The following is a 26,969-nucleotide window of genomic DNA, read 5'->3' on the forward strand; positions in this document are numbered from 1 at the left end:
CCTGGAGGAAGAGAATCTGACCAAAAGAGAAATTCTATCTGCGCCAGGGAGGAGCGTGGAAGACCTTGAGACCCAATGTCAGATGTACCTGCAATCCCTCAAAAAACTAGAAGACAAAATCGAAAGTCAGGAGATTCTGAAAAATAAGGAGATTAAAGAGCTTGAACAGTTATTAAGTTCTGAAAGGGAAGAGCTCGACTCTCTCCGAAAGCAGTATTTGTCAGAAAATGAACAGTGGCAACAGAAGCTGACAAGTGTGACCATGGAGATGGAGTCCAAGCTGGCAGCAGAAAAGAAACAGACTGAACACCTCTCATTTGAGCTCGAAGTAGCACGCCTCCAGCTACAAGGTCTGGACTTAAGTTCTCGGTCTTTGCTTGGCACTGACCTAGAAGATGTAAGTATATGGGATTTACATGCTGTTTCTCTAGTTACATTCCCGGGAGGCACTTGATAAATGTTTGAGTTGAAATCTACATTAAATCAGACTTAAAAAATTTTTAGAATTCAAAGGTATACAAACAAAATACACCAAAGTTTTTTGTTGCTGTTGTTTTCTAAACAAAGCACAACTTTAGAAAAATGAGTAAACCTGATTCAGATTGGGGGAGAGGGGGTTGTAAATTTCTTTAATGATTCCGCTCATACTTTATTATATGGGAAATTACTAAAAGGTGTTTTTTTAAAGTCTCCTGGAGAAAATTATAGTCTGAAAGTCATTTTCAGGACCTGTATTTGTTTTCACTCTTTGTGAATTAAAAAACTCCATAGTTAAGTATTAAATTAGAGCTTATGGATGACAATGTGATCAAATTTTAAGTATCCTTGCTCTTTTCAGACCATTTTAATATTACAGAGTTAAAGTCATGAAACTAAATGGAGGAGTTTATTACATATTACTGAATAGTTTTCTTACCAATTTGCTCTGATACAAATCTATGATTTGTTACCAGTCATTTAAAGAGACATCTCTTTCTTTATGGACTATAAAATTGTTTAGTCATAACTTTGTCCTTTCTAGTCTACCAGCTAAAGTAGTAGTGCTGTAAAGTCGATGACTTCACTTGATTCACTCTGTCTGCCTCAGTAAGGTAGGCGGGTTAGGTGGTGACTGGACAGTCGTTGTAGTCACAGCAGTAGATCCCCATTTTACAGATGAGAAGAAGGTGAGGTCCAGATGTGTAATTTATCCAAGGATATAGATAGTGCTGGTTCTGTGATTAAGTCCTTGGACTGGGGATCTGGTCATGAAACCTTCTCTGAGTGAAGAATATCGTAAATGCTGAAGATGGAATCTGAACATTTTATGTGGACTTTTCTTAGCTTCTTACTTGATAATCCCTTAAATAAACTTTATATTTAGGCTACCAAGAATATTTCTAACAAGAAAAAATTATGCAATTTAAATATGTTACAATTCAGATGATCAAATAACTGGTCTGAAGGGTTTGTCTTCATAATAAATACCTTACCCAGTGCCTTGCCTTGTGGAGAACACTTACCGAACGTTTATTTACTTGTGTTGGATATTTGGATGGAGAGAAGAGACGGGGTGGGAAATAAGCCATTTAAAAAAAAAAAAAGAGATGTGTTTAGCAGAGGCAAGAAGCCAGTTACTATACAGTAATAATTAAGCCTACTTATTCTGTTTTGGTTACTTTTGAAAAATAAAATGAATTCTCATATATTACAACTACAGGCTCTTCGGGGTGGAAACACTAGCTGTGATGTAAAAGAATCAGAAGAATATACTTTGGAAACTAAAGAGAGAACACCAAAGCGTGACATTCATCAGATCTGTGAAGAAGGTGTTCAGCAGGACCTCAATCTAGAGATGGAAAAAATAACCAAGACCAGTCCAGTCAGATTCACAGGCGAATGGTCTAGCAAACAGTCCCCAGAAACCAGTTACGAGACCCTAGTGCAAGACAAAACACAGGGCTGTTTAGACATTTCTGAATTGTCACTTTCTGGTCCTAATGCTCTAGTACCTATTGATTTTCTGGAGACTCAAGTCACCATTGAGAATCTTCAATTGCAGGTGAAAGAGTCATCAAATGAGAATTTGAGGTTGCTCCACGTCATAGAGGAACGTGACAAAAAAATTGAAAGTTTACTAGATGAAATAAGAGACTTGGACTCAAAACTGGGTTTACAGGAAGCACAAATAACCACCAAAATGGAAGCATGTGTAGAATTAGAAAAAATAGTTGAGGAACTCAAGAAAGAAAAGTCAAATTTAAGTGAAAGATTGGAATCCTCTTCTCGTGACAACCAGGAGTTACACCAGAGAACAGAAAGTTTGGAGGGCTTCAATTCTCATTTAGAAATAGGTGCAGATAAATTGTCACATGCAGTTATTGAAGATAATGTGGCCAAGGTGAATGACAACTGGAGAGAGCGGTTTCTTGATATGGAAAATGAGCTAAAGAGGATCAAATCTGAGAAAGGTAGCATCGAGCATCACGCCCTCTCTGTGGAAGCGGAGTTAGAGACAGTTCAGACCGAGAAGCTGTACTTAGTAAAAGATAATGAAAATAAGCAGAAAGCTATAACTTGCCTTGAAGAAGAGCTCTCTGTGGTCACCAGTGAGAGAAACCAGCTTCATGGACAATTAGATACTTTGTCAAAAGAAAAGAAAGAACTGGATCTCATGTCTGAAAAGATGAAGCAGAAAATACAAGAGCTCGAATCTCGTGAAGATGAATGTCTACATCCCAGTGACATGGCTGGAGCTGAGGTAAAGGACAAAATGCAGCTCGTTCAGAGATTGTCCTCTGATGTAACCCAGCTCTTGGAAGATAACACTCGGCTCCAGGAGCAGCTACAGAGTTTGGAAAAGGACTCACAGGCCCTGTCTTTGGTAAAAAGTGAGTTGGAGATCCAAATTGAACAGTTGAATAAAGAGAAAGAATCACTTTCAAGGGAATCTGAAAGCCTACAGGCCAGACTGCATGAATCAGAACACGAGAAGCTGACCGTCGCCAAGGCTTTGGAGGGCGCGCTGATGGAGAAGGGTGAGGTGGCAGTGAGGCTGAGCTCCACTCAGGAGGAAGTGCATCAGCTAAGAAAAGGCATTGAGAAGCTGAGGATCCGCATTGAGGCTGATGAAAAGAAGCAGCTCCACGTTTTAGAGAAACTGAGGGAGAGCGAGCGAAAGGCAGATGCGCTTCAGGATAAAATTGAGAACCTTGAACGAGAACTGCAGATGTCAGAGGAGAACCAAGAGCTGGTGATTCTTGATGCTGAGAATTCCAAAGCAGAGGTGGAGACCCTAAAAACACAAATGGAATTGACTACCAAAAGCCTGAAAGATTTAGAATCCGACCTTGTCACGGTAAGGTTCGAAAAAGAAAATCTGATAAAACAGCTACAAGACAAACAAGGTCAAGTGTCTGAATTAGATACATTGCTCTCCTCATTCAAAGGTCAGTTAGAAGAAAAGGAGAGAGAAAAAATAGAGATGAAAGAAGAATCTAGAGCTGCCTTGGAGATGCTCCGAACACAGTTGAAAGAGTTAAATGAGGAAATAGCAGCATTGTGTCATGACCAAGAAATCCAGAAGGTCAAGGAACAGAGTCTGGACCCCTTGGTGCAGGAAATACATCAGCTGAGAAACAACACTGAAAAGCTGAAAGCCCGCCTAGAAGCTGATGAAAAGGAGCAGCTCCGGGTCTTAGGAAAACTGAAGGAAACTGAACATCAGGCCAGCTTGCTTAAGGATAGAGTGGAGAGCCTTGAGAGAGAACTAGAGATATCAGGGAAAAACCAAGAGTGCGTGGTTCTTGAGGCCGAGAATTCCAAAGCAGAGGTAGGGACTCTAAAAGTAAAAATAGAAGAGATGGCCCAAAATCTTAGAGATTTGGAATTAGATCTTGTCCACATAAGGTCAGAAAAAGAGAATATGATAAAAGAATTACAAAAAGAGCAAGAACGGGTATCTGAGTTAGAACTCTTAAATTCTTCCTTTGAAAATCTCTTGCAAGAAAAAGAGCAAGAAAAAGTACAGATGAGTGAAGAATCTAAAACTGCAGTGGGGATGCTTCAGACACAATTAAAGGAGCTAAATGAGGAAATGGCAGCCTTGTGTCATGACCAAGACACCTGGAAGGCCCAGGAACAGAATTTGCGTAGTCAGGTGGATGCTCTTGAACACGAGAAGGCTCAGTTGCTACAAGGCCTTGAAGAGGCCAAGAATAATTACATTAATGTGCAGTCTTCTGCAAACAGCCTCCATCAACAAGTAGAAGATGACAAACAGAAGCTAAAGAAGAAGGATGAAGAAATCAACATGCTGAAGAGTCAAATTCACGACCGAGAGCAGCTTGCCTCCAAACTGTCCCAGGTGGAAGGAGAGCAGCAACTTTGGAAGAAGCAAAAAGTAGAACTGGAAAATCTGATGGTGGAATTGGAGCAGAAGATCCAAGTGCTGCAATCCAAAAATGACACATTGCAGGACACCTTGGAAGCACTGCAGAAATCCCACAAGGACCTGGAGAAAGAGCTCGAATTGACAAAAATGGAAAACGTATCCTTCATTGAAAAAGTAAGTGGCTTACTCTCTGCACTTGAATAGGTAGTCTTTAGGGAGGGAAACCCCTGTGTCAATTTTATTTGCTTCTGGATGGTGTTTGCAGTATGGGACCAAACCCTGTAAAGGTTTTAGGTTTGTGGGGCCTTGAACTTTGTGAACATTTGAGTTGGCTCCAACACCAGTGTCTCTTGGCTTTGACACACATGAGACACTTGTGTGGATTAGCCCGAGTTTTTGGTATGGCATCTGAACGTGGGAGAAGCTTTGGGTTAGGCATAGTTCTTGGTTCTAATTATAGTTCTCTTTCTTATAGTACATTAGAGTAGCAGCTTCCCAATACCCAGTTGGGAGCTGCTGCCAAGGAGACTATAACAGATACGAGTGAGGATCAGGAGGGGACCCCACTGCCCCTGCCCTACCTTTTTGCCTTTAGGAGAAAGTACTTTCAAAGGTTCTGATATAATAGTGACCAAGAGAACCCTCATGCCTCCCAGGGTATGTCTTGGGGATTTTCTGCTTTCAGCCCATTTTATACCTTCTCTTTGTGCAACCTTGTTTTATTAGCTGGAGGTTAAAGGGAAAACCTGCCATCAAGGGGCTCGGTTATTGAGAAGTTAAGATTTTGCTTTCCAGGCCTACATATTGATCTTGGGAAAGGATTGCTTCGAATTCAGTTTTTACTGGACAAATACTAAAAAAAAAGAACGTCCAGAAAACGGGATCAATCATGCTCTATAATATTTTCCAGGAATTTCTTTTTTTTTTTTTTTTTTTTTTTCCAGGAATTTCAAGTTTTGACAGCTTGCAAGAGATGGCAGGTAGGATAGAGATAACTTGGCAACTTCTGGCAAGCTCTTTCAACGTCAGGGGCAAATGCAAACGATAGGGCTTTAGCTGGTTTTAACTAATCCTAGGCATGTTTCTTGCAGATTAGCATGGCATCAGAGGATTAGTAGAGATCCCAGAATTGATAAAAAATATAAGACGCCACCTCAGACAATAGTCTATGGTGTTTATATTTAATATAAATTAATACCTTTATGAAGGATCCTAAGACTTAGTAATACTATCGTTCCTTGTCATTGCTTTCCTCATTGCTGTCTTTTATTCAATCTTGGCTGTGAAGAAAAGGTGAGCTTGCCAGTAGGTTTTGAGGATGGTAATTGAGTAGATTAGTACAGGGAGGATTAGCCCGGTCCCACCTTATGACTGAAGGTGAAAGGGAAGTGGAGTGGGCTGTATCGAAGTGATTAATTTGCACAAAACAGGCGACCCAAGGCAGATCCTAATGAAAGATGAAATTTCAGGTAAACACGATGACCGGGAAGGAGACTGAGCTACAGAGGGAAATGCACGAGATGGCACAGAAGACATCGGAGCTGAAAGAAGAATTTATTGGAGAGAAAAATAGGCTAACTGAAGAATTAAATACAATGTCGGAGGAAATAAATAGCAGCAGGGTAAGTTCCTGAACTGAGAGGCGCTCATGACCCCCTGATGATGCAGTGTGCACACTCCCCTGTTTGTTCTCGTCAGACCTGGAATGTGCCAAACCTCTTTTTAGCTTTTGAAAAAAGTAGCCCCGCACTTAGGGCGTGATGAGACCTGCACCCATCTTCACCCTCCAGCCCTGTTGGGAGCCCAGAAGCAGCCCTGAGAGAATTCCTATCATGGAGCCCAAATATTTTTTTCATAACAGGCGAGTCTGGTACTACAGTACCTCACATCAGAGATGGATTTTGTGCAGCTTCCAACAGGTTTATCTGCTTTTCTAGCCTGCCTCGGATTAAGAGCCAGAACGCTGCCAGAGACAGATGCCCTGATCTCGCTAAGAACTGGAAAGTAACGGGAAGTCACAGAGAAATGTAAAATTGGAGCAGTCTTGGGATGTTATTTTAGGATAGGGTTCATGTGGCCAATCTACAGCATCTGGGCCGCCACCCCTCACTGCTGTTTCCAGAGCAGACATTGCTGATTCATGCCCTCCGTTCCTCCTGAATCTCTTCACACTGAGTCCCACATAGCAGCTACCATGCACGCAGGGCTGGCAGGTGCAGCGAAACCTGTTTGCCAAGCCTAGTTAAGCAGTGAACACTCGTATATCCCTGACATCCTTGTGCACATTCATCCCCGGGTAGCACTTAGGAAAGGGTAACAAGACGGAGTTGTGATGGTGACCCCGAACAATCACGGAAGGTTGAAATGCTATTTGTAATAGCCTGTGTAAGGAGTTGGGGAAATCTGTACTTTAAATGCAGTATTTAATCTTAGGAAAATCAAAAAGGTTTGGCATCTAATCTCGGCAGTTGACTTGAGGAATTTTCTGGCAACGCCGCATGGGGAAGGAGTTCGTACGAATGATATTTGAGTCCTGCACCTGCTGGAGTTTCCTTTGGTACCGAGTAGCTTGGGAGTATCCCAACTCTACTGTTACTTGAATCTGGTTTATAGGCTCTACTAAAAGGAAACGCTAGGTGTTTGGCCTCAAGTCCATAGAGCTGTGCTGTAGTTCCTGTAGTCATAGAGCTTGCAGTCTAGACACACAATAAATCATTAAATAGGAGATGTATAAGATGATCATAATCTATCAAGTGCTATAAATGAATCAGACCAGATTCTTAACTGCAGACTAATTGGGAAGTGGGGTGTGTAGGGGTAGAGACCAACCTAATTTAGGTAGGGAGGTCAGAGAATGTCACACGCAGGATGAGCAGTCAGCCATGCGAGGAACAGCGCAGAGAAAGGAAGCTTCTAGGTCTAGAGAGCAGAGTGGCAATATCTCTGAGATTTGAAAAATCTTAGTTTTTAAAGTATTTTTTATTTTTTATTTTTATTTTTTGAAGTTGAAAGGAAGCCATGGTGAGAAAGAAAATGACATGAGAATAGATTGGAGAGGAAGGAGGGTCATGGTAAAATCTAAAGGAATGCCAAAATACATGAGGCTGGAGTTTAAAGGGAAGACTTAGGGTGGCTGGTTTGGAATATAGGTAGTAGTTAGAAATGAGGGGAATGGTCGAAAATACAGTTGGAGAAGAGAAGGTAGTTAGGTGCAGAGACCTCAGCATGCAAGGTAAGATGGAGGGGGGAGGAGCCAGCAAAGAGAACGAGAAGGCGTGAGTGGCTAGCCAGCAGTGTCGCTTCCTCTGAGCCAGGAGTGGAGGCTGTCTCAAGGAAGGAGCAGTGGTCAGCAGCCTCACATACCAGTCAGAGCTTGGACATGGTGAAGGGTGCTCCTTGGATTTGCAACGTGGAGGTTGCTGAGGCCGTGGAAAACTATCTGAAGAGGATGTGGGCTAAAGCCAGGTTGGAGGGGTTGAGTCAGCGGAGATGAGGAAGTGGACACTGTGTGTGTAGAAACACATGTACAAACCATCCTTTGGGACCAGGCCTGGAGAACACAGGTGCCTCCGGCACTGGTTTTACCTCGGTCACACAGTGAAGAGTGAGAGAGTGGCAAAAGAGGTGAGGGCATTTGGAGGAAAACTCTCACGGTGATAGAACATGGTCATAGGTCAAGGAAGAAAACATAAGTCTGGAGGGGCTTGAGTTTGAAGGTAGGGATGGTAGGAGTGCTGTGGACGAGGTCAAGGAATTACTGCAGTGCAAGCACTTTAATAAGTGAGCCTGGAAGCCTACGAGGGTATGATCCAGAGCAGTTTGGCTAAAGATTTCTCGGAGTATGTGGTCCCAGTGGATGTGACCTTGGGGGTGATTGGGCTGGAGCAGAAGAAATTGTCATTGGAGGTGAAGTCAAGTTTCAGGTGAGTGCATCACTAAGGGTTATAGCACTATTCTAGATAGTTTTTGTCTTATCTGTAATTCTTTTTTCTTCTCTTTCTCATTTCAGTACTCAGTATTTCCTAAAGCTATATATCCGGGTTCCTAATTATTTTCCCATAATTGTTTTACTTTTCTCATTAGGGTCAATTGAAGGAGCTCATGCTAGAAAATAGCGAGTTGAAGAATAGTTTGGATTGCATACACAAGGACCAGATGGAAAAGGAAGAGAAAGTTCGAGAAGAAATAGCTAACTATCAGCTACAACTTCAGGAAGCTGAAAAGAAACATCAGGCTTTGCTTCTGGATACAAACAAACAGGTAAAAACATGGGGTTTGGTTCCTGGAGGAGCCAGAAAGTGGTGTGTTGACCTAATGAGACAGTTTTTGTAAGAAGGTCAACATTCTACATTATTACACAGTACAGTCTTCTGAAGGGTCCCATCGTATTACCTGCCCTGTCTTTGCCAGTTACCACACAGGTCTTATTTTATGATGTGAGCTTTTAAAATATCATTTCCATCTTGGAAGGGAATAATAGCGGAATCCTGAAGACTATTTGAAATGGTCCTTGGGACAGCAGTTTTCTTGTTTGTTTTCCTTGCAATTTTTTTAGTTGAGCTTCCTGGCTAAGGTAATGTTTTTCCACCCTAGTACGAAATGGAAATCCAGACATACCAAGAGAAACTGTCTTCTAAAGAAGAATGTCTCAGCTCACAGAAGGCAGAGATTGATCTCTTAAAGTCCAGTAAAGAAGAACTCAATAATTCTTTGAAAGCTACCACTCAGCTTTTAGAAGAATTGAAGAAAACCAAGGTATGTTCATTTTTCATTACTTCATAACTTAGAATGATTCATACAGATAATGGTGGTTTTTTCATGTGGACTTAATGCTTTCATTTAAATTGTTATGTAGATTTTTTTTCGGGGTAGTCAAAAATAAAAGCAACAGTTCTCTGCTGAGTTATTTTTAAAAATCAGTGGACGATCTGTGGTCTCACAGCTAGGATAAACCTTATGCATTGCTCAGTGAATCTTCTCAAATTAGATGATGGTAAAAGACTTTTTTGAGAGGGACATGAAGATCAAAGTGATAGCAGATTAAGGCAGGCCTCTCCAGCTGTAGATAATAATTTTGTGGGTAATTCCAAAGTCTTGCTTGATTGGTCTCCAGGTTCACTGCCAAACCCACTTTTCCCATGGGTCATGGAGAGGTCAAGCTGTGCCAGAGCACTTGGTCATGTACATTCTCCTTTCTCTCCATCTTTCTCTCCATGCAAGATTCATAAACGTTCTCTTTTCCAAAAAAAAAAAAAAAAAAAAAGAGGTGAACAGTAGTCTTAGGATTGTTCAATTAAAGGTGATGCTGTAGTAATTCTACTTCTTAGAAAGGGAGGCTTTTTGATCCCTACGATATTTTTCATAAGATGAATACCATCCTGGTTGTATAATAATGAACCTGGAGGATAAATATCTACAAAGGTCTTTACTTAAAGGTGGTTTAAACTGTAAACGTTTTGATGCCATTTATCTGATACATTCAAACAGAAAAGTAGGGGTAAACTTCTTTTGTCTGTAGCTTTTAAATAATTCTCAAGATGAAGGAAATATACTGATAAAAAAAATACGAACTAAGGAAGGTCAAAATAACATTCATGATCAATAATGTTCTGCTGCTACAAAATGAGACACACTAGGTTTAATAACAGAAAGGAGAGCTCTAGGTCTACTTTTTTATTTACTCACTTTTTGCCTTTTAAAAAAATTGATGTAAAATTGGTATATAATGATATTTTAGTTTTAGGTGTGCTTTCTGCTTGTCTGATCTTTGACAATTCTACCGTGGAGAATGTCTGTATGTATATGTGTGTGTGTGTGTGTGTGTGTGTGTGTGTGTGTGTGTGTAGTGTACAAAACAGCTCATTGTTAGTTGAGCCTATTCAGATTGCATATAATTTTAATGAGGTCCAGTTAATAAGCACTGTTGAAATGGAATTAAATGGATCTCTAATCCAATTATGGTTGGAGTCAGAAATAAAAATTCTGAAAGTGTAGATTTACCACAACACTGCTAATATTATTTCAAGATGAAATTATGTACAAAGAATGAAATCTTCCTGCAACATGAATGTGATGCTCAGGTTCTTTTTCTTTTTTTTCTTTTTTTTTAATATTTTGGTCTGCCTTTGTATGTTCATGATCTCTTATTGGAAACTCTTGGAGCTAGCTTATTTTAGAAGTCTGCATTTTTTAGATATTGCATAATAAAATGCATGTGCCATATATTACATAATATCCCAGCAAGGTATGGGGTAATACTTCATAATCAAATTCATATTTCTGCAACAAAATGTATGACTATCCTCACAAGGCGGAATAAATTAGGACTATATATAAATACCTCTGTATCTGTTCAGGTCAGGTTTTTCCTCTAAATCATCGTCTGAGCTGTTTTTGGAATTTGCAGATGTGGATAAGGAATTGTGAACTTGTATTCCTGAGAAGTGTATGATGCTATCATTCTCCCACCATTCTATCCACTTTCTATTTGAACAACTGCAGAATTGAAGTTTGTATTGCAAGCCATAATATTATTTGGCCTTCACTTGGTGTCACCAAAACAAATGCCATCTTGGGTATTGAAATTATGCAACAGCACAGACTATAAATGGAAACACAATTCTATCATCGAGAAGGTTTTTTTTTTTTTTTTTCCCCTTAAGATTTACTTATTTATTTGAGAGAGAGAGTGAGCATGCAGAGGGGAGGGGCAGAGGGAGACAGTCTCCAGCAGACTCTGCATTGAGTAGGGAGCTCATCTTAAGACTCCCGTCTTACGACCCGGAAATCAGGACCCAAGCAGAAACCACGAGTCTGATGCTCAACTGACTGCACCACCCCAGTGCCCCTATAATCGAGAAGTTTTGACCCACCAAGAATATGCCCATGTATCTCCCGCCCTAACTCCCCAAGTGTGATTCCCATTGGACAAACCCAGACACGGTGGGCTCCTTAACAGAACACTATCTTAGGAACCAAGATTTATGCTTGCCGAGATTCAGAAAGTGACAAAACTACAGTGTCTGCTGGAAAGACATAGGAAACCAAGTAGAGAAGATGAATTGTTTTATTTTGAATGTCATAATTCTTAAATTTATAATATATGATTCTTAATGACATCTCATGGTTATTTTCCCACATGCTCATAAAAAGAAATTCAGGGTCTTAAATTCAGGGTTTTGTCTTGTAGGCAGATCACGTAAAATATACCAATCAGTTGAAGAAGGAAAATGAACGTGCCCAAGGGAAAATAAAACTGTTGATCAAATCTTGTAAACAGCTGGAAGAGGAAAAAGAGATGTTGCAGAAAGAGCTGTCTCACCTTGAAGCTACACAGGAGAACCAGAAAACAGGTAGGACTAACTGGGCACAGCCATGAGCCAGAGCTCTTTTCCACTAGTGAAGTCATACACAAATGGTGTGGAGGCCCAGAAACGTTTTTAGTGCTCTGTTCTGCTACTGTGTGTTGATTTCCAGCGGTTCTCCATTTTCCAGTTTTAAATTTTATGCTCCGCTTGGGGTCATAGGATTAATAGGATTCAGAATGAGGTCTGCATTTTGAAAATAGAATTATTGCATCTTCTGTTCTATAAAACATACAAAAAACTGGCAGCACTTTTTGCTAATGAGCTATTCCAAGAAGAGTTTTTCGTGTGGATGTCCACTTACATAGTTCCTACGTCAAAGGCAGATTGACATTCTGAGCTGGCATTGGTAATTTATCAGCAACTGATTCTGGTTGTCCTTGGCCCATCCTCGTGGGTCAACTAAATGGAAGGCTTAGGGGCCGTATGTTTGGATATGGAGGTAAAATAAAAAAGAAATAGCATCTGTCCTTCGCACTTTTTTCCACTTACATCTTTGGAATAGAATGCTCTTAACTGTGTGGAAAGCTGATGGCAAGTATAGGATGAGGGGCTCTTCTGGATCACAGCTTCACACTGTGGGGCAGGGATCTTCCCTGCTGAGAAGAGTACTTGGAGTATTTTGTGGATCAAGGGAGTTTTTCCAGTAGATTCATTGCCAAACATGGCAGTGACAAGTTGACCAAGACTCCCACCTTTGAAGCATCCCCCAAGGACTTGTCCATCAGCTCTTCCATTGCTTAAAAATGGTTTTCAGAGCTGTTTTTGACTTGTGATTAGCCCTCTTCCGTTTCCCAAAGCTATTCCAATAGACTTCATGTTCTTTACCAAATTTTATTGTTCATTCACTTACAATGGAAAGAATGGACAGGAGAAATTGGGGATATGATCTATTAATTCATCCGATCTCATATGAACTGCAAGGAAGTTTGATGGGTTAGCTGGAATATAATTTGAGATTTTGATGGATTTTATTTAAGCTATCTTAATGAAAGTCATGTAATCTACTAGGGTATATGCCTTGATAGGATCCCTCCCAAACAGGAGTTGTTTAATCTATAAGAATACATAGAGATATATCTCCCTCACGTCTCTAAGAGAAAATCAAAGAACAAATCTTCTTCTTTTTTTTTTTTTTGTAATATTTTATTTATTTATTCATGAGAGACACAGAGAAAGAGAGAGGCAGAGACACAGGCAGAGGGAAAAGCAGGCTCCAAGCAGGGAACCCGATGTGGGACTCCATCCCGGGTCTCCAGCATCACGCCCTGGGCTGAAGGTGACGCTAAACCACTGAGCCACCCAGGCTGCCCTCAAAGAAAAAAACTAAGGTTTTCTGCTTTACAATGCCTGGTGTTAGAGAAGTGTCAAGTGACATACAGCGTGCCATTCTATTCTTGACAGGTACCGTTGTGGATTCTAATGCAGAGGAACTAATGGCTGAGATGAAAGAACTGAAAGAAACTCTGGAGGAAAAAACCAAGGAGGCAGACGAATACCTGGACAAGTACTGTTCCCTGCTTATAAGCCATGAGAAATTAGAGAAAGCTAAAGAAATGTTGGAGACACAGGTTGCTCGTTTGAGTTCACGGTCTAAACCTCACCTCCAGAATTCTCCTTTGCTAAATTCAGTGGTTCCAGAAGCATCTCTAGCCCCTTCTGCTACTGAAAAGAAGTTATCATCCGGCCAAAATACAGCTTCAGGCAAAAGACAAAGGTCCACTGGAATTCGGGAAGATGGGGGAGGCACAGCGTCTTCTACCCCAGAGACATTTTCTAAAAAGAGTAGGAAAGCAGTCAGAAGTGGTATTCACCCTGCAGAGGAGGCCAAAGACACTGAGTTTGAGCCAGAGGGACTTCCAGAAGTTGTAAAGAAAGGTATGCATCATTTAAAAGCAGAATTATTTGTGTTCTTTTGAAATTCCCTATAAAAAGCCACATACAAAGAGACGGGAGCATTTATGTTTTAGGCGATTGTGCAACAGTACTAAGTGAGTCCTAAGTCTAAGTCAACCTTTAAATTGGTATTTCTATTTAGCTTTCTGCATGAGAAAAGGGAAAGGATCTTGTTACTCATGTTACAGCACAAAACGTGCTAGGAGATTTCAAGACCTGTTTGGAATATGATGTTTCTGTGCTGAAAAATCCCCAGATCAAGGACACTCTTTAAGCTTTTTCACCTTTAGTCCAAATCTCACTGGGGTAGGAGGTGAGCTAGGGGATGGGTCCCCTTGGCTGGAGCCACTTACCACTTTTTGTTTTTTTAATTTGATTCCAGTGATCCTTAGAGTGTGGCCCAGGGACTGGGACTGGTCTAGGTACAGTTTATTACTGGTTTGCGACAAAAAAAAAAAAAAAAAAAAAGTCATGTTCAGAAATCAAGAGTAAAGATTGAGAAATTTTCATACTGATTTGACATTGTAGCAACATGCAAGCACGTCCTGAGTTTTCTTTTGGTTCATTCCTGTTGTGTTATACAGAAGTATCAGTCCACAGCCGGTTGGAACTCACCCCTTCTCCCTCCCCCTTTTGCTCAAAAAAATACCAACACTTATTCTTTGCTATAGATGATTTGAGGAGCCCTGTTCTGAGTAACTCTGGCCCTTAGAAACCCCCAAATAGTTAGCTATTTCTTTCTCGTTGCTTTATTTATAATAAAGTATATTTATTACTTTATTTATAATTAAAGGGTTAATCACAAAAACAAGTGCTACTTTAGTTAGCCAACAACCCGACTCTAGAGGGTGTGTGACATGCCCACTGTTAGCATCATTGGGATTGACTCTCTCCTCTTATGTGCATCATGTTCATTTCCACTGTGGAGGGAGACTGTGTGAGCAGAAGGTGAAATTTCTCTTTTATGGGGTCAGCTGTCTGCCCCCACCTCGTCTCTGCCTGAGAGTGCTCACCTGAGTGGCAAAGGCTGTTACCGTTTTACCTTTTCTTGTTTTAAATGAGAGCTGGCCTTTTTGTGTGTGTGCTTTCCCTTCCCATTTGATCCTCTGTTTTATTTAGCTCCCATCCAAATTTGATGCGAAATCTTGCTGGTATGTTCTTCAGATCTTAGAAAAATGAGAATTAAGACATCCACGTAGAAGAAGAACAGGGAAAAAAATTTCTGTTTAATGTTATTTTCCCGTCTTTTGCCATTGTGTTTACTTGTGTGTCTGGTAAGAGAGAACCCACTGGTTAGTTGTTTGATTTGTCAACTGTGAAGTTAATCCCTCGTCTGCTGTGGCTAGCAGAAAATGTTCCTGGAGTTACTCTCATATTTGTGGAAACTTTACCTGCTACATCTTGTTTCCACTGTGGATAAAATCGGACCTAGCAATGTTGACAGTGAGTGTTTTTTGCCCCGAGGGTTTGCTGATATCCCAACAGGAAAGACAAGCCCGTATGTCCTGCGGAGAACAACCATGCCGACTCGGACCAGCCCCCGTCTGGCTGCACAGAAGTTAGCACTGTCCCCCCTAAGTCTCAACAAAGAAAATCATGCTGAGACCTCCCAACCAACAGCTGGTGGCAGCAGATCACAGAAGGTAACTCCTATGAACCTGTACCCGGCGTTCCAAATCCAGGAAATGACAGTGCTGCCTGGGCAAGGGTTTGACACTGCGCCCTTCTCCATGCAGCATAAGTGAGCCAGTCCCGAGGACAGTAGTGAGCAGACCTGAGGATAAACTTTACCCTGCAGCAACAATCTCCTCCTTGATCCAACAGGCCACGTAGGGTTTGATGGAAAATGTTAAAAGAGGAGAAATTGTAGATCAGAACTCAAAGGGTTTGTAAGCATGTTTAAGCAGTGTGTTGAAGGAGCTGAAGAGGTCGTCTTTCTTCTGACCACAGGCCTTGCTCACTGCATTGCTTGTAGGCCTTGCTCACTGCATTGCTTGTTCCACGCTTTTCCCTCTAACCTGTTGCCCTCTCCCCACTGCCCCCCAATAGCTGCTAATTCTTTTTTTCTTATTTCTTTCTTTTTTACTCCTTTACTTTACAGAAAGCAAATATTTCTGTACAGATCCAAAGAAAGGAGCTCTGTTGACACATTTCTCTGTCTTGATTGTTGATGGCAGGGCTACGATCTCAGTGACCTCTATGCACCATGCAAATGGCCCAGCAAATGTTATTTAAAGCATACAGAGGGATACCTGGGTGGCGCAGCGGTTTAGCGCCTGCCTTTGGCACAGGGCGCGATCCTGGAGGCCCGGGATCGAGTCCCGCGTTGGGCTCCCGGTGCATGGAGCCTGCTTCTCCCTCTGCCTCTCTCTCTCTCTCTGTGTGACTGCCTGTGTCTCTGCCTCTCTCTCTCTCTCTGTGTGACTATCATAAATAAATAAAAATTAAAAAAAAATCATACAGAATGTTTGCTTTGCAGATCTTTGTTCCATTATACTATGAGGCATATGAGCGTTATGTATGCGAAGTATATGCCTACCCTCGTGGTAGGTAGTATTAGAGAAGAAAGAAGAAAGTAAGGTTTATAGAGATCTGACCTGCCCAGAGTTAACACTTACTGTCTCTCACCTCCACTTTTCTGTCCAGTGTTTCTCAAAGGGTCACAGGAACATTGTTTGAAGTTGCTGGAATAAGTTTAAGAATTCTAAAAGTCTTGTGATTTTTATTTTTATTTTTTTTAAATTTTTATTTATTTATGATAGTCACAGAGAGAGAGAGAGAGAGAGAGAGAGGCAGAGACATAGGCAGAGGGAGAAGCAGGCTCCGTGCACCGGGAGCCCGATGTGGGATTCGATCCCGGATCTCCAGGATCGCCCTAGGCCAAAGGCAGGCGCCAAACCGCTGAGCCACCCAGGGATATTTTGATTGCTTACTTGTTAGAGTTTGCGTAACAATGCAGTGTGAGTGGCTTGACCCAGCAGACAAAGCTTTGAAAGTGTAGTAACCACTATTTGTGTAACTTAATAATTCTTTAAGTGAGTGGGTGTGGTCCTCATTAGGAGTTTAGATGCCGAAATACAAAGACATTGGTGAGTAGCTGCATCAAAACAAGAATATATCTATAAATGTTTGTGATATTATTGTCTGAGAGATGTAAGCATTAAGGAATGTATACCTAGTATTAAGGTTTTTCAAAACTTTCATTCTAAGAAAATTTTTATTAATTCAGTGGTAAAGAAGAAGGGTCTGAGGTTTTCTTTCACTCCTTAAAATGGGCCCATCCATTACTCGTATTAGAAATATTGACCCGTTTTGTGCAAATCCTCCCTGTCACCTCCTCTTTCTTCCTTTCTTTTTCTCAGTCATTCACATTTGGATCTACCTTTTGAATGCCGGTAACAACAAAACACTAAGAGTATCTTAGAGGAGTCCTTGACTTTCCAATGGCCATAAGAACAGCTGCTTTTCCATAAAGCAACCAGTGTCCCTAAAGAGGGAAGCTTCCAAGCTTGACCAAAGCTATCAACCACCAGATAAGTCCTGACCTGTAGTACAGGTTCAGGTTCTGGTGGAGGCCGCCGTGCCCTTGGATGGGTGACTGACTTGGACCCACTCCTCACTCCTTGATACATGCTAATATCTGTTCCCGCTTGTCTCACACTTTGGGGGATCAAACGAAGTATTTGTTTGGTTCTCTCTCTCTCTTTCTCTTTTTTTAAAGTTGTTTTTATTTATTTGGGGGAGAGAGAGGGAGCACAAGCAGGGGGAGGAGCAGAGGGAGAGGCTGACTCCCTGCTGAGCAGGGAACCCAATGTGGGGCTCAATCCCAGGACCCTGAGCTCATGACCTGAGCCGAAGGCAGATGCCTAACTGAGCCACCCAGGCACCTTGTTTAGCTCTCTTCAAACAAAATCTTGACGCACACATAGTACTCTGTGCCTCCATCCTGTTCGGGTGGCTCACTTATTGTAATTCCTTGCTTAGATACCTGCCTCCTGAGTTGCAGTGTGAGTACTCTAAGGTTCTGATTATGCTTCATGTCTCATACAATGTCAGATAATTCAACTGATTATTTGTCGAATAACCGAAGCTGCTAATGTTGTCCTTAAAGTGATTACAATAATAGGTGTTTAAAGGCATCTTAGGCAGCCATCTCATGAAATCGCCACATGGGTCATTTCTTTTTCTTCTTTTATGAGGACTCGATGGAAAAGCAGTCTCCATGTGGTGCTCAGACTTAGTAGCTAGGAACAAGAGCTTTGCACACTAGGTGGCCTGCTTTCCACGCTGCTGTGGAGTCTGTCGAGTACAGAGTCGTAACCATGGTTTCCTGCAGATTTGTGTTCCGTGCTTCGGCTACAGACTGCAGCCGGCACCCGCGGTTATGAATTGCTAAGCAGTTTTTGTGCACTTCTGCAAATGAATGGGGGTGGTTCCTCTTGAGAGGAGGTCACGGGAGACTTCATGGTTAGATGCAAACTCTTCAAAACCCAGCCTATTGATTTTTAATTTAATTCAGCATTTTCTGAGTCGCCTTATAAAATGCTTGCCTCATTGGTTAAGCAAATTTCCTCATTCAGTTTGAAAAATACAGAGCCAAGGTATTGTTTCTTTCCTAAAGCAGTTGCTTAGAAACTCAGGATTATGAGCCCTTGCCTGAAGTGACTGGCTGAGGTCGGAGAGAGACATTTCCCTTGGTCATTTAGCAGGACCTTTAGTGACATCTGTCAGATTCAAGGGGGGAAGATGCAAAGTAGGTGAGGATCATTCTCTGTTATGTCTCCAGAATGAATAAGCCCAGGAGCTCATGGTTTGGTGGGGACAAGCAAGTCATGATTGTAGACTTGATCTGAACCTTGGGTTGGTGGTCAGTGCCAGAGGACCTGCCACTAAATTGTGGAGGATGATGGTGATGCCGTCACCACAGCATCGGTCAGCAGTCTAGTGGGGCCTTGTGTTTCTTACTATGAATGAGGTTCATTTTCACTGAGCCATCCATGTGCTTGGGCCCTGGCCGCTGTGGCTGCAGACAGAGTTTGTGAGACAGTCAGGGTAGGGGTACACTTAATAGTTTAAATACTTGGTGACCTCATCTACTTATATAGACAGATCTGAGGCCTACTAACCCACATGATGATCAAATTCAGTTTAAGCTGATCACAAACTATAATTTCCTCAGTTCAGTATCAGAGAAATTAGAGTCTAGAGGCAGAAGCTGACCAGTGGGCTTTGGCTATTTAATTGGAATTAAGAAAGTTTTACTGGCTCAAATATTCTTTTCCCAACGTGAATGATCTCTATCTCCATGTCTTTTTTAAAATAGTGAACCCAAAGATCTGACTTTCCTGCATCCGATGGGTTCACGGGAAATGCCTGTCTTTTGTCTCACTTTCTACTTAAAAAAAAAAAAAAAGAATGCCAGTAAAACTCTGTTTTTTTTTTTTTTTTTCCTTCAACTTTCCATGGATGGTAATTTTCCACTAAGTCCCGATCCTTAGAGGCTGCTCTTTTTAAGCGTCCTGCACATAATCTGAGTTAGAGGCAGGCTTTCCAGGGATTTGATCTGTTGGCCAGATTGACCATGTTTTCTGTAACGAAAAGTATTTAGCTGCCTTTTACAACCACGTACTTCCTATGGAGAAAATATAAATGGGGAAGTCATTTCCATTCCCTTCTCCTGCTGCTCCAGAAGGAGGTCACCAGGGTCCTCCACTGTCACATAGCCCCTCCCCACTGTTGGGACAGACTACGAGTCGCCCTTGTGAGGAATGTCCTTCCTCTTTACCTTTTAAAGATCTTCCTGCTGGAATCCTCCACTCCGGCCTTTAACTTGGATTAAATGAAGCTTTTCTAGCCTTCATCCATCTTGCTCCTCTTTTTCTTTCCTGATCCCGTATTCTTTGTCACGACTGTGGAAACCTCAAGAAATCTTGACTCTCTACCAGGTACCCTGCCCTCATGCCTGCTTCTTAATGTCTCACATTTTCTGAGATCCCTCTTTCTCTTGAAAGGCAGGGCATCAGAAAGGGGATTTACTCTTTTTTGGACTTTTATTGTTTATTCGGCTATAATCTAAGTTCAGTATGGAAACAAAAATGTAACTGGGATGTTTAACATGACGCTGTATGAGGAATAGGTTCTAGGTCTTTTAAACGTTGTGAGTAATGTTTCCACCCTAAAAAGGAAGTCTTAGGCATCTGAATTACATTCATTTGGGTGACAGCAAGGGCCCACTTAGGCCAAATGAAGGCTGGTTTGGGTTCTCACTCAGGCATATCTTGAACATTTGCCAGGTAGTCAAGCATATTTTGGGCACTAGGGATGTAATGATAAAGAGGACATCATCTTTGCCCTCAAAAAAGCCTATCTTCTGATCTGAGAATGTCATACTCGCCTTTTTTTTGGCCATCAGAGGTGTTGAGGAAAGCTTGCAAGGTGACACATCAGAGTTCAGGTCTGACACCCTCCTAGCTTCTGTTAGGAGTGAAGAGGAAATGGTAAAACTGTACAACATCTGCAGAAGAAGGACTTAACCTAAAATTTGGCCATATAAGTACTTTATTTTCACACTGTAGAGATGTGAGTGTGATTCAAACTTCTAACAAAGGTGCTTTGTTACAGGTCAAGGTTGCTCAACAAAGCCCAGCGGATTCAAGCACTGCATTCCGAGAACCCACCACGCGGGTCAGTAACCTTCCTGAGAGGAGTTCGGCCGACAGCCCCAGGGAGGGCCTGAGGGCCAAGCGAAGCCGGCTCGCCCCCAGCCCAGAAGCTGTCCCTGAGTCCAAGAGCAGCGAGAATTGTAGGGTCCAATAGAAGCGACCCTGTGTGTCAGGACCCTGGAAGGTGGCAGTATTTAACCAGAAGACCATGTGCCTGTAGGGGCTGTTGTTTCCTCAGGGAGCACGTTATCAGTGGGAAGAAAACATTTCCTTATAAATCTAAATGTATTGTACCCTTTGGCTCCCCCATGTCTAAGTATTGGAAAAGTTTGGAAGCACTGATCAACAACTCGTCACTTAGCATAAATGGCGCTGTATAAAGCTTTTTGGTAATGTTGCACTTACGTGGCAGGCACTGTGTAACGACTTGTGTTTGTGGATTTTGCCTTGAGACAACCCAAAATACATCCTCTACTTCCAGTGAGCAGCTCCCAGGAAGATATAAACTTCTGCTTTATGATATTTCCTATGTGTAGAGCTAGGCATGAAATAATTTTAGATCAAGAATTTCTTTGAGCTGAGAGTAAAATGAAGGAAAATCATGCACACACATACACATGTGGATGTACATATGGGGTTGAGTTCATCCTTATCTTCCAGTGTGTTTTCTAAATGTTTGCCAATTGAACCTGTGCAGATTTGTGTGTGTGGGTGATGGGAGTTGTGTGTTTATTTTCAGTGGGCCTGCTTGCAGGCACCTCGAAGATGTAGTATATCGTTTTCTGTCATCTTACTGTTTCTTCCTAAGACCAGTTTGTTACTGTTCTTTTAGTATGTGTTCTCATAAACAGTGAACTTGTGTTAAAATAGGGCATTTTTTTTCCTAATAAAATAAATCACTTTTGTGTTCTGTAAAAATGATTTCTAAATATAAATGCATTATGGGCATTGGTACGATTTCTTGCTAACGTCAACAGGCTCTTGTAAAAGACTTTTTAACAAATGATACTAGTATATTTGTGAATACATTAAGTTATATTAGAAGACGTGATTTGGAATGTGGGTCATGAAGACTGCATAGGAATTAGGAATAATATGTCCAGCCAGTGCCTGGCACATTGTGTGTACCCATTAAATTGCATCAGCAAGGATACAAATATGTGGTATTTTCCAGCTCGTTTATTGATGACAGGGTTTGAAAATATGCAGGCATTATGAGCCATATCAAATCCCAAAACTTTGGAACAAGGCCTTTTGTCCTTGAATCAGGGTAAAAAACTTTTCCAGGCCATGAGCTAGTAAGATAATTTGCTCTTGGCTTTCAGTTCAGACTGATGTATAAACCTTGACAAATACCGTCATTTATATTTTAAAATTGGCCTTTGTAAGGTGGCCTCTATTGTTGAATAATGCTTCAATAATATTAAGCTACTTAGTATTCATCTGTTGAAAGTGATATCCTGACTTTCCTCTTTCTTCAGTCGCTCCGGGTTGTGGTCTGGTGCAATATCCTTATCATAAATCATCCCAAGGCTGCCATGTGCTCAAGGGCACGGCCCGGAGTAGACATCGCTAGGGTCAGGCCATCAGCTTTGTTGGCTGTCTCCAGTTATTGGAAGATTCCACTCAGTAGGACTCGCTGAGTAGTTCCATGGGGTCCTTCATCTTTTCCTAGGTGGACCGTAGCTGCTGCCTCTTGTTACAGAGAATACTGGGCATGCCTTCCATTTTTGTAATTGTTCACAGTCGTTATAAATGGGCAGCCAGGACACTTAAGTATTCTTTTCCTCAAGCTAACAATACCCCTTATACCATGAGCCAAGCTGCATATAGGATGGAAAGTAAATACTCCACAGTCCTAACTCTGAGATACTTGATAAGCCAGTTAAGTCACAGATAAGATCCCAGATGACAAATCATATGGAGAAATAGATCAATTTCAGAGATCCAGGAGTCATATTCTCAGTCTGTATGGTGAGGGGCTTTCCGGAGAGGATTTTTGAATCTTGAATATTCTGTAGAAACTCAGTCCTTTGGGAATTATCAACAGTTCCAGAGGGACCTCATCTTTAATTAAAAGGGAATAAAAGCCAACATTTAATTGTAGCCTGATTTCCTAAGAATCACCCCTCCACCCCTTTATTAACCTTTGAGATTTATTTGTGGTTTTTCTCATTTGTCCTCACTCTATTTATTTTGTTGGAACTATGAACTTTACCTGGAAAGAAGTCAAAACACTTCTTCTCAGGGGCCCCTAACTAGGAGAGGTGGGAGCCCTGTTCCACTTCCCAACTGGTTTGAGTCAGGGCAAAAACTTCTATCTACTCTTAGGGTGACTGAGCACATCAGTCTTAGGATTTATAAGTTAGTTCTTCCAAAGTCATTCGGGCTATGACAGTATGTTCTGAAAGTAGCATAAATGGGAGATAAACTATGACCAATTCTTTTGATTCATTGGTTTAATACACCACAGTCAGAAGTTGAACTAATCATTGGCATATATTTTATATTTCTCATTCATTTGTGGTTGACAGAGGGAGTAGAATAGTTTCTTCAGGAGGACACTAAGTGCCTGGAATTGGTAGTTACCAACTGGTGTAGTCGAGCTGTGCCCTCCCTCCGATATCTGTCCTATAAGCAGAACTTCCTTTAGAGGAAGGGGCTTTATCTTGGTTCACTGACAAGAGAGAACACTCAGAAGAGAATTGGAGTGCTTCAGAAGAACCAGACATTTCTACTTGGAAAAGCCCAAGGACCAAAAACTAGAATCCCACCTTCAGGTGGCGCCATGTATCTTATGATTAGATACATGAGCTATGGCTCAACTACTGGAACATCATGTGGAAATTACATGCATTTTACAGTGTTTTTACACGTTTGCTCAAACCTTAACACCTTTGCGAGGTAGACATTAGGATCTCCACTTTATAGGCTGGGATTAAGAGACCTGGGTAGAACTACTGACTCCTTCATTGGAGGAGATCTTGTTTATAATAATGACAATGAGTCTCACAACAACCTTGCAAAGTGGGGATTATCCTCATTGGATAAAAGATGAAATAGTCTCAGGGAGTCGAGGTATTTCAACTTCAGTTACGTAACTGTAGAGCCCAATCTCTTGTGTGTATTGTGCTTGTCTAGAGGCAGGCTGTGCCAGGATAATTCTGATAGCACAGATATTCAAGAGATAGAAGGAGCTTTCCACCTTTTCTGGGCAATGAAGATGTCCTTAAGTCTTAAGATGATGGCATCAGGTTATGATCTCAGGGTTGTGAGATGGAGCCCCACATGGGGCTCTATGCTCAGTGTGGAGCTGGCTTGTCCCTCCCCCTCCCCCTGCTTGCATTCTCTCTTTCCTTCAAATAAATAAATAAATCATTATACTAGTGAGAAGTGTCAGAATGCTTGGGCTCTGCATATGGCCTTTGGCAAATAATAATATGCCTCAGTTTCCTCTGGTAAAATTGGAATAATAATACCTTTTGAAATTGTCATGATGATTAAATTAGTTAATATTTAACTGTACATATGATTTGCAAATAACAAAATGGTTATTCTATATACAGATAATTTCACGGATAATTTTTAAAAATAATACAGCTTAAAATTGTTAGATAAATCTGTTAGATTTATCTACACATTAATTTCAGATTAAGTTCTGCCCTACAAAATTCTCACTATTTTCAATATCACCAATGCTTATATTGCAAATGAATGTAATCGCTATTGGTTTGTACATATCATTCAATTACTGGTCTTGCAAATTAATCATCCACTGGTTTTGTTTTTTCTTTGGCTCATTAAAAATACCCAAAGAAAACAATTACTGCAATTAAAGAGTTGTGTTGCTGACGGTTATATATAAATTAGTTGTTTGGAACTTGGAACAACATTACAGATTGTGCCTAAATATAAGCTCAGGTAGTCCACTGAGCTCATGGTATGTTAAATGGCAATTAGATTTGTTTCAGTTATGCAGAACCTACAACTCTCAACATTGTTGGTTTTTTTTTTTTTTTTTAATATTTTAAGCATTGGGTGGCCAGAAACTAATTTTTCTACCTGTTGGCCATTGTCCAGTGTGACCCATTCTCTTCCCCCAAAATTTGTGGTGCTGGACAGGAATTGTCTAGTGATCCCAGCAGAGAGTAATGGGTGCATAGATTCCTGTCCACCACATTTCTAACAGCAGCTGCTCCTGGTATGAAAGGAAAAGTGATGGCTTTTATGTTGGCTCTGATGCTGCAGGCAAGGTCCGTCCTGTGTAATGCTGATGTATTTATGTGAGTGAATATAAGTGATTTGTTCTATTGATGTTTCAGAAAATCACAAGGAGACATATCCTCAGACTTCATACATTTTTGTTCACTTGCAGATGGGAGTTCCAGCCCACAAAATTCTCACAGCCCCATCCCCTCAAAGCAAAGAACGTGGCTAATGAATAAGATTACTGTACTTTCTTATTCCCCTCTCCTCTAGGGCACCTTGACATTGCTCAGAGGGTAATTTTTTTAATTTTTTTTATCTGCATAAAAATACCATATTTGCCAAATGGAATCCTTGCAGTTTCAAATGCTTCATATCCTTTGATAGTCAATAATCTAGTGAAGTAGGTCCTATTTTACCCACTGAAGAAGAGACCTAAAGAGGTTATTAAGTTTATGGCAAAACAAAACTGAGGCTCTGGTCTTGATTCCCAGTCCAAGGCGTGTGATAGAGAGTAAGGAGAGTAAGTAGATTTCAGGAGGCCAGAAGCCTGATGCTGGCCTGACAAGTTCTTTTTAGAATCCAATTCAGAAACCCAATAGGGGGTAAGTTTCCTTCTTTTACAGCTCCAGACAACTCAGCACCTAAGGAGTGTGCTTTCTTTAACTTCATTTAACCCTTTGAGGTAGTCAGGGACTTGGCATTGGGGTTTCCAGCAAAAATTACACTGTTGTCGTAATAGGGGATTTCTCTTCTTCCACTTTTCCTTTTCCCCCAGTGGTGCTTTTGCAAGGAGGTAGGAAATGGCAGCTTTCCACAGTTACAGACTTTTTAGTGCAACACTAGGATATTCCTGAATTTTAAATGTGAACAGATTCTCTTGGTGTTGAAATCACAGCTGCGTTATCTCACAGAGCATTTGCTGGGCTCATGCCCTCTCCTTCCCGCTAGACCTTGGGCAGTCCACATGAGGGTGTTATTTGTCCTGAATGCCAGCTGCTTGTCAGTTTAATGGCCATATTCTTGGACCTAGGCCAGCAGAGGTTCACGAGGGTGCCCTGTGCTACCCCACAACGTTTTGTCCCTTTTGTGCTATTTATGGGCAGCCTTCATCTTATGGCTGCACAGCAGGCTGGTGGTCACTTGGAATCATAGACGTGTGGGGAAGGAACCAAGTGCCCCTGCTCTGGTTTGTAAACAGGTGTATTAAGTGTGGAGACCATTTTCCTTCTGAAACAGCCACAGCTCAAAGCGAAGAGGTGAGTTCCATCTTGGTTCTGCCCAACTAGTTTTTTCAGAGGTTGATTATTCAATTTATGAGACAATCAGGGTCTCCCTCCATGTGGAAACACTACATGTTCATGGACTTGCAAGTATCATATTTTAATGGCAGAACTAATAAATGGAGGATATCCCTCATTCCTAGAATTTAAAACAAGTATTCTTATTGAGATTTACTGCAGATTCCACTTACCAATCTGTTGTTATGAGAGCCAGAAGCCCAAATTAGCAACCTAAATCTTGTTCCAACATGTATAACAAAATTAGATTTTTTCCCCCTTGAGGTTGTCATAAACTCGTTTAAGAAGAGAATATGTTGGTTTGGAAGAGTCTCACACTGATTTCCCAAATGTGGCTTAGGTTGTAGTCAATGAAGAGTTATTTTTTAGACCACCATCGGCCAAGGTTTTTTTTAATCCCAAGACAGAAATTTTTTGTTGCTGTGGCAGAGACAGTTGATTGCTTACCCAACTGTTAGTTCTACTTTCTTGCCTGGAGAACCCCACTTTTGTTCAGGTGTTGGCAGCCTTTGCTCACCTGAGGCCCTGCTCCCAGGAAAGGAATGTAATTAGCATAAGTCAATTATGGTCCTGCCACAGTCTTTTGCCAGTGACTGTTATGATAACCACTCAGCAGTAACCAATCCTGAGGCCAGAAATAAAGCATTTCCAAAACACAAGATGTCAGATCAGAAAGATGGGTCCTTGATAACTGTGTTAAGCCTCTGAACAAACCTTGGACTTCTTGTCATGTCAGAAAACAAAAAACAAAAAACAAAAACAAAAAACAAAACAAAACAAAAAAACACCATTTCTCTTTAAAGCAACTTCCAATAGGAAATTCTTTTACTTCACCCACAAGCAGCCTGATATCATTGCAAAGCCTGTTTTCTAATTTTTTGGTTAGTCGACCTCTACACTCATACTTTCTTTGAGTTTGGCCTGCTTCTATCTGAGCAGGAGACAGCCCTTTGAAGCTCATTTGCTTAATGGTCTTCCTTTCACCAGGCCTGTCATGAAAAGCAATTCTGCTAAATTGGCCCAGGACACTTGTTTGAAGCCTATGTCATATATGAAACGATGTGAAGAAACCGCATAACTTTCTAATACCTCTTGATGCAAATCTTTATTCACTATTCTACTTAAGGTGGTTTTCCTAAACATCAGGTGATCTATAATAGCTAGAAGC

General features: G+C 41.2%; 1 protein-coding gene across 1 annotated transcript in view; it reads left to right on the plus strand.

Moving 5' to 3' along the window:
* The window catches only part of CENPF (centromere protein F), a 61,372-nt gene extending 38,984 nt beyond the window's left edge, over nt 1-22,388 (plus strand). Inside the window, 9 exon segments of the mRNA XM_038542140.1 lie at nt 2-397; nt 1,700-4,546; nt 5,842-5,994; nt 8,456-8,632; nt 8,966-9,127; nt 11,562-11,724; nt 13,141-13,614; nt 15,097-15,275; nt 20,254-22,388. Coding sequence (XP_038398068.1) covers nt 2-397; nt 1,700-4,546; nt 5,842-5,994; nt 8,456-8,632; nt 8,966-9,127; nt 11,562-11,724; nt 13,141-13,614; nt 15,097-15,275; nt 20,254-20,448 — 4,746 coding nt within the window. The 3' untranslated portion in view covers nt 20,449-22,388.
* The last annotated feature ends 4,581 nt before the right edge of the window (nt 22,389-26,969 follow it).

Source organism: Canis lupus, chromosome 7, assembly GCF_011100685.1.
Source record: "Canis lupus familiaris isolate Mischka breed German Shepherd chromosome 7, alternate assembly UU_Cfam_GSD_1.0, whole genome shotgun sequence".
NCBI classification, from domain to species: Eukaryota; Metazoa; Chordata; class Mammalia; order Carnivora; family Canidae; genus Canis; species Canis lupus.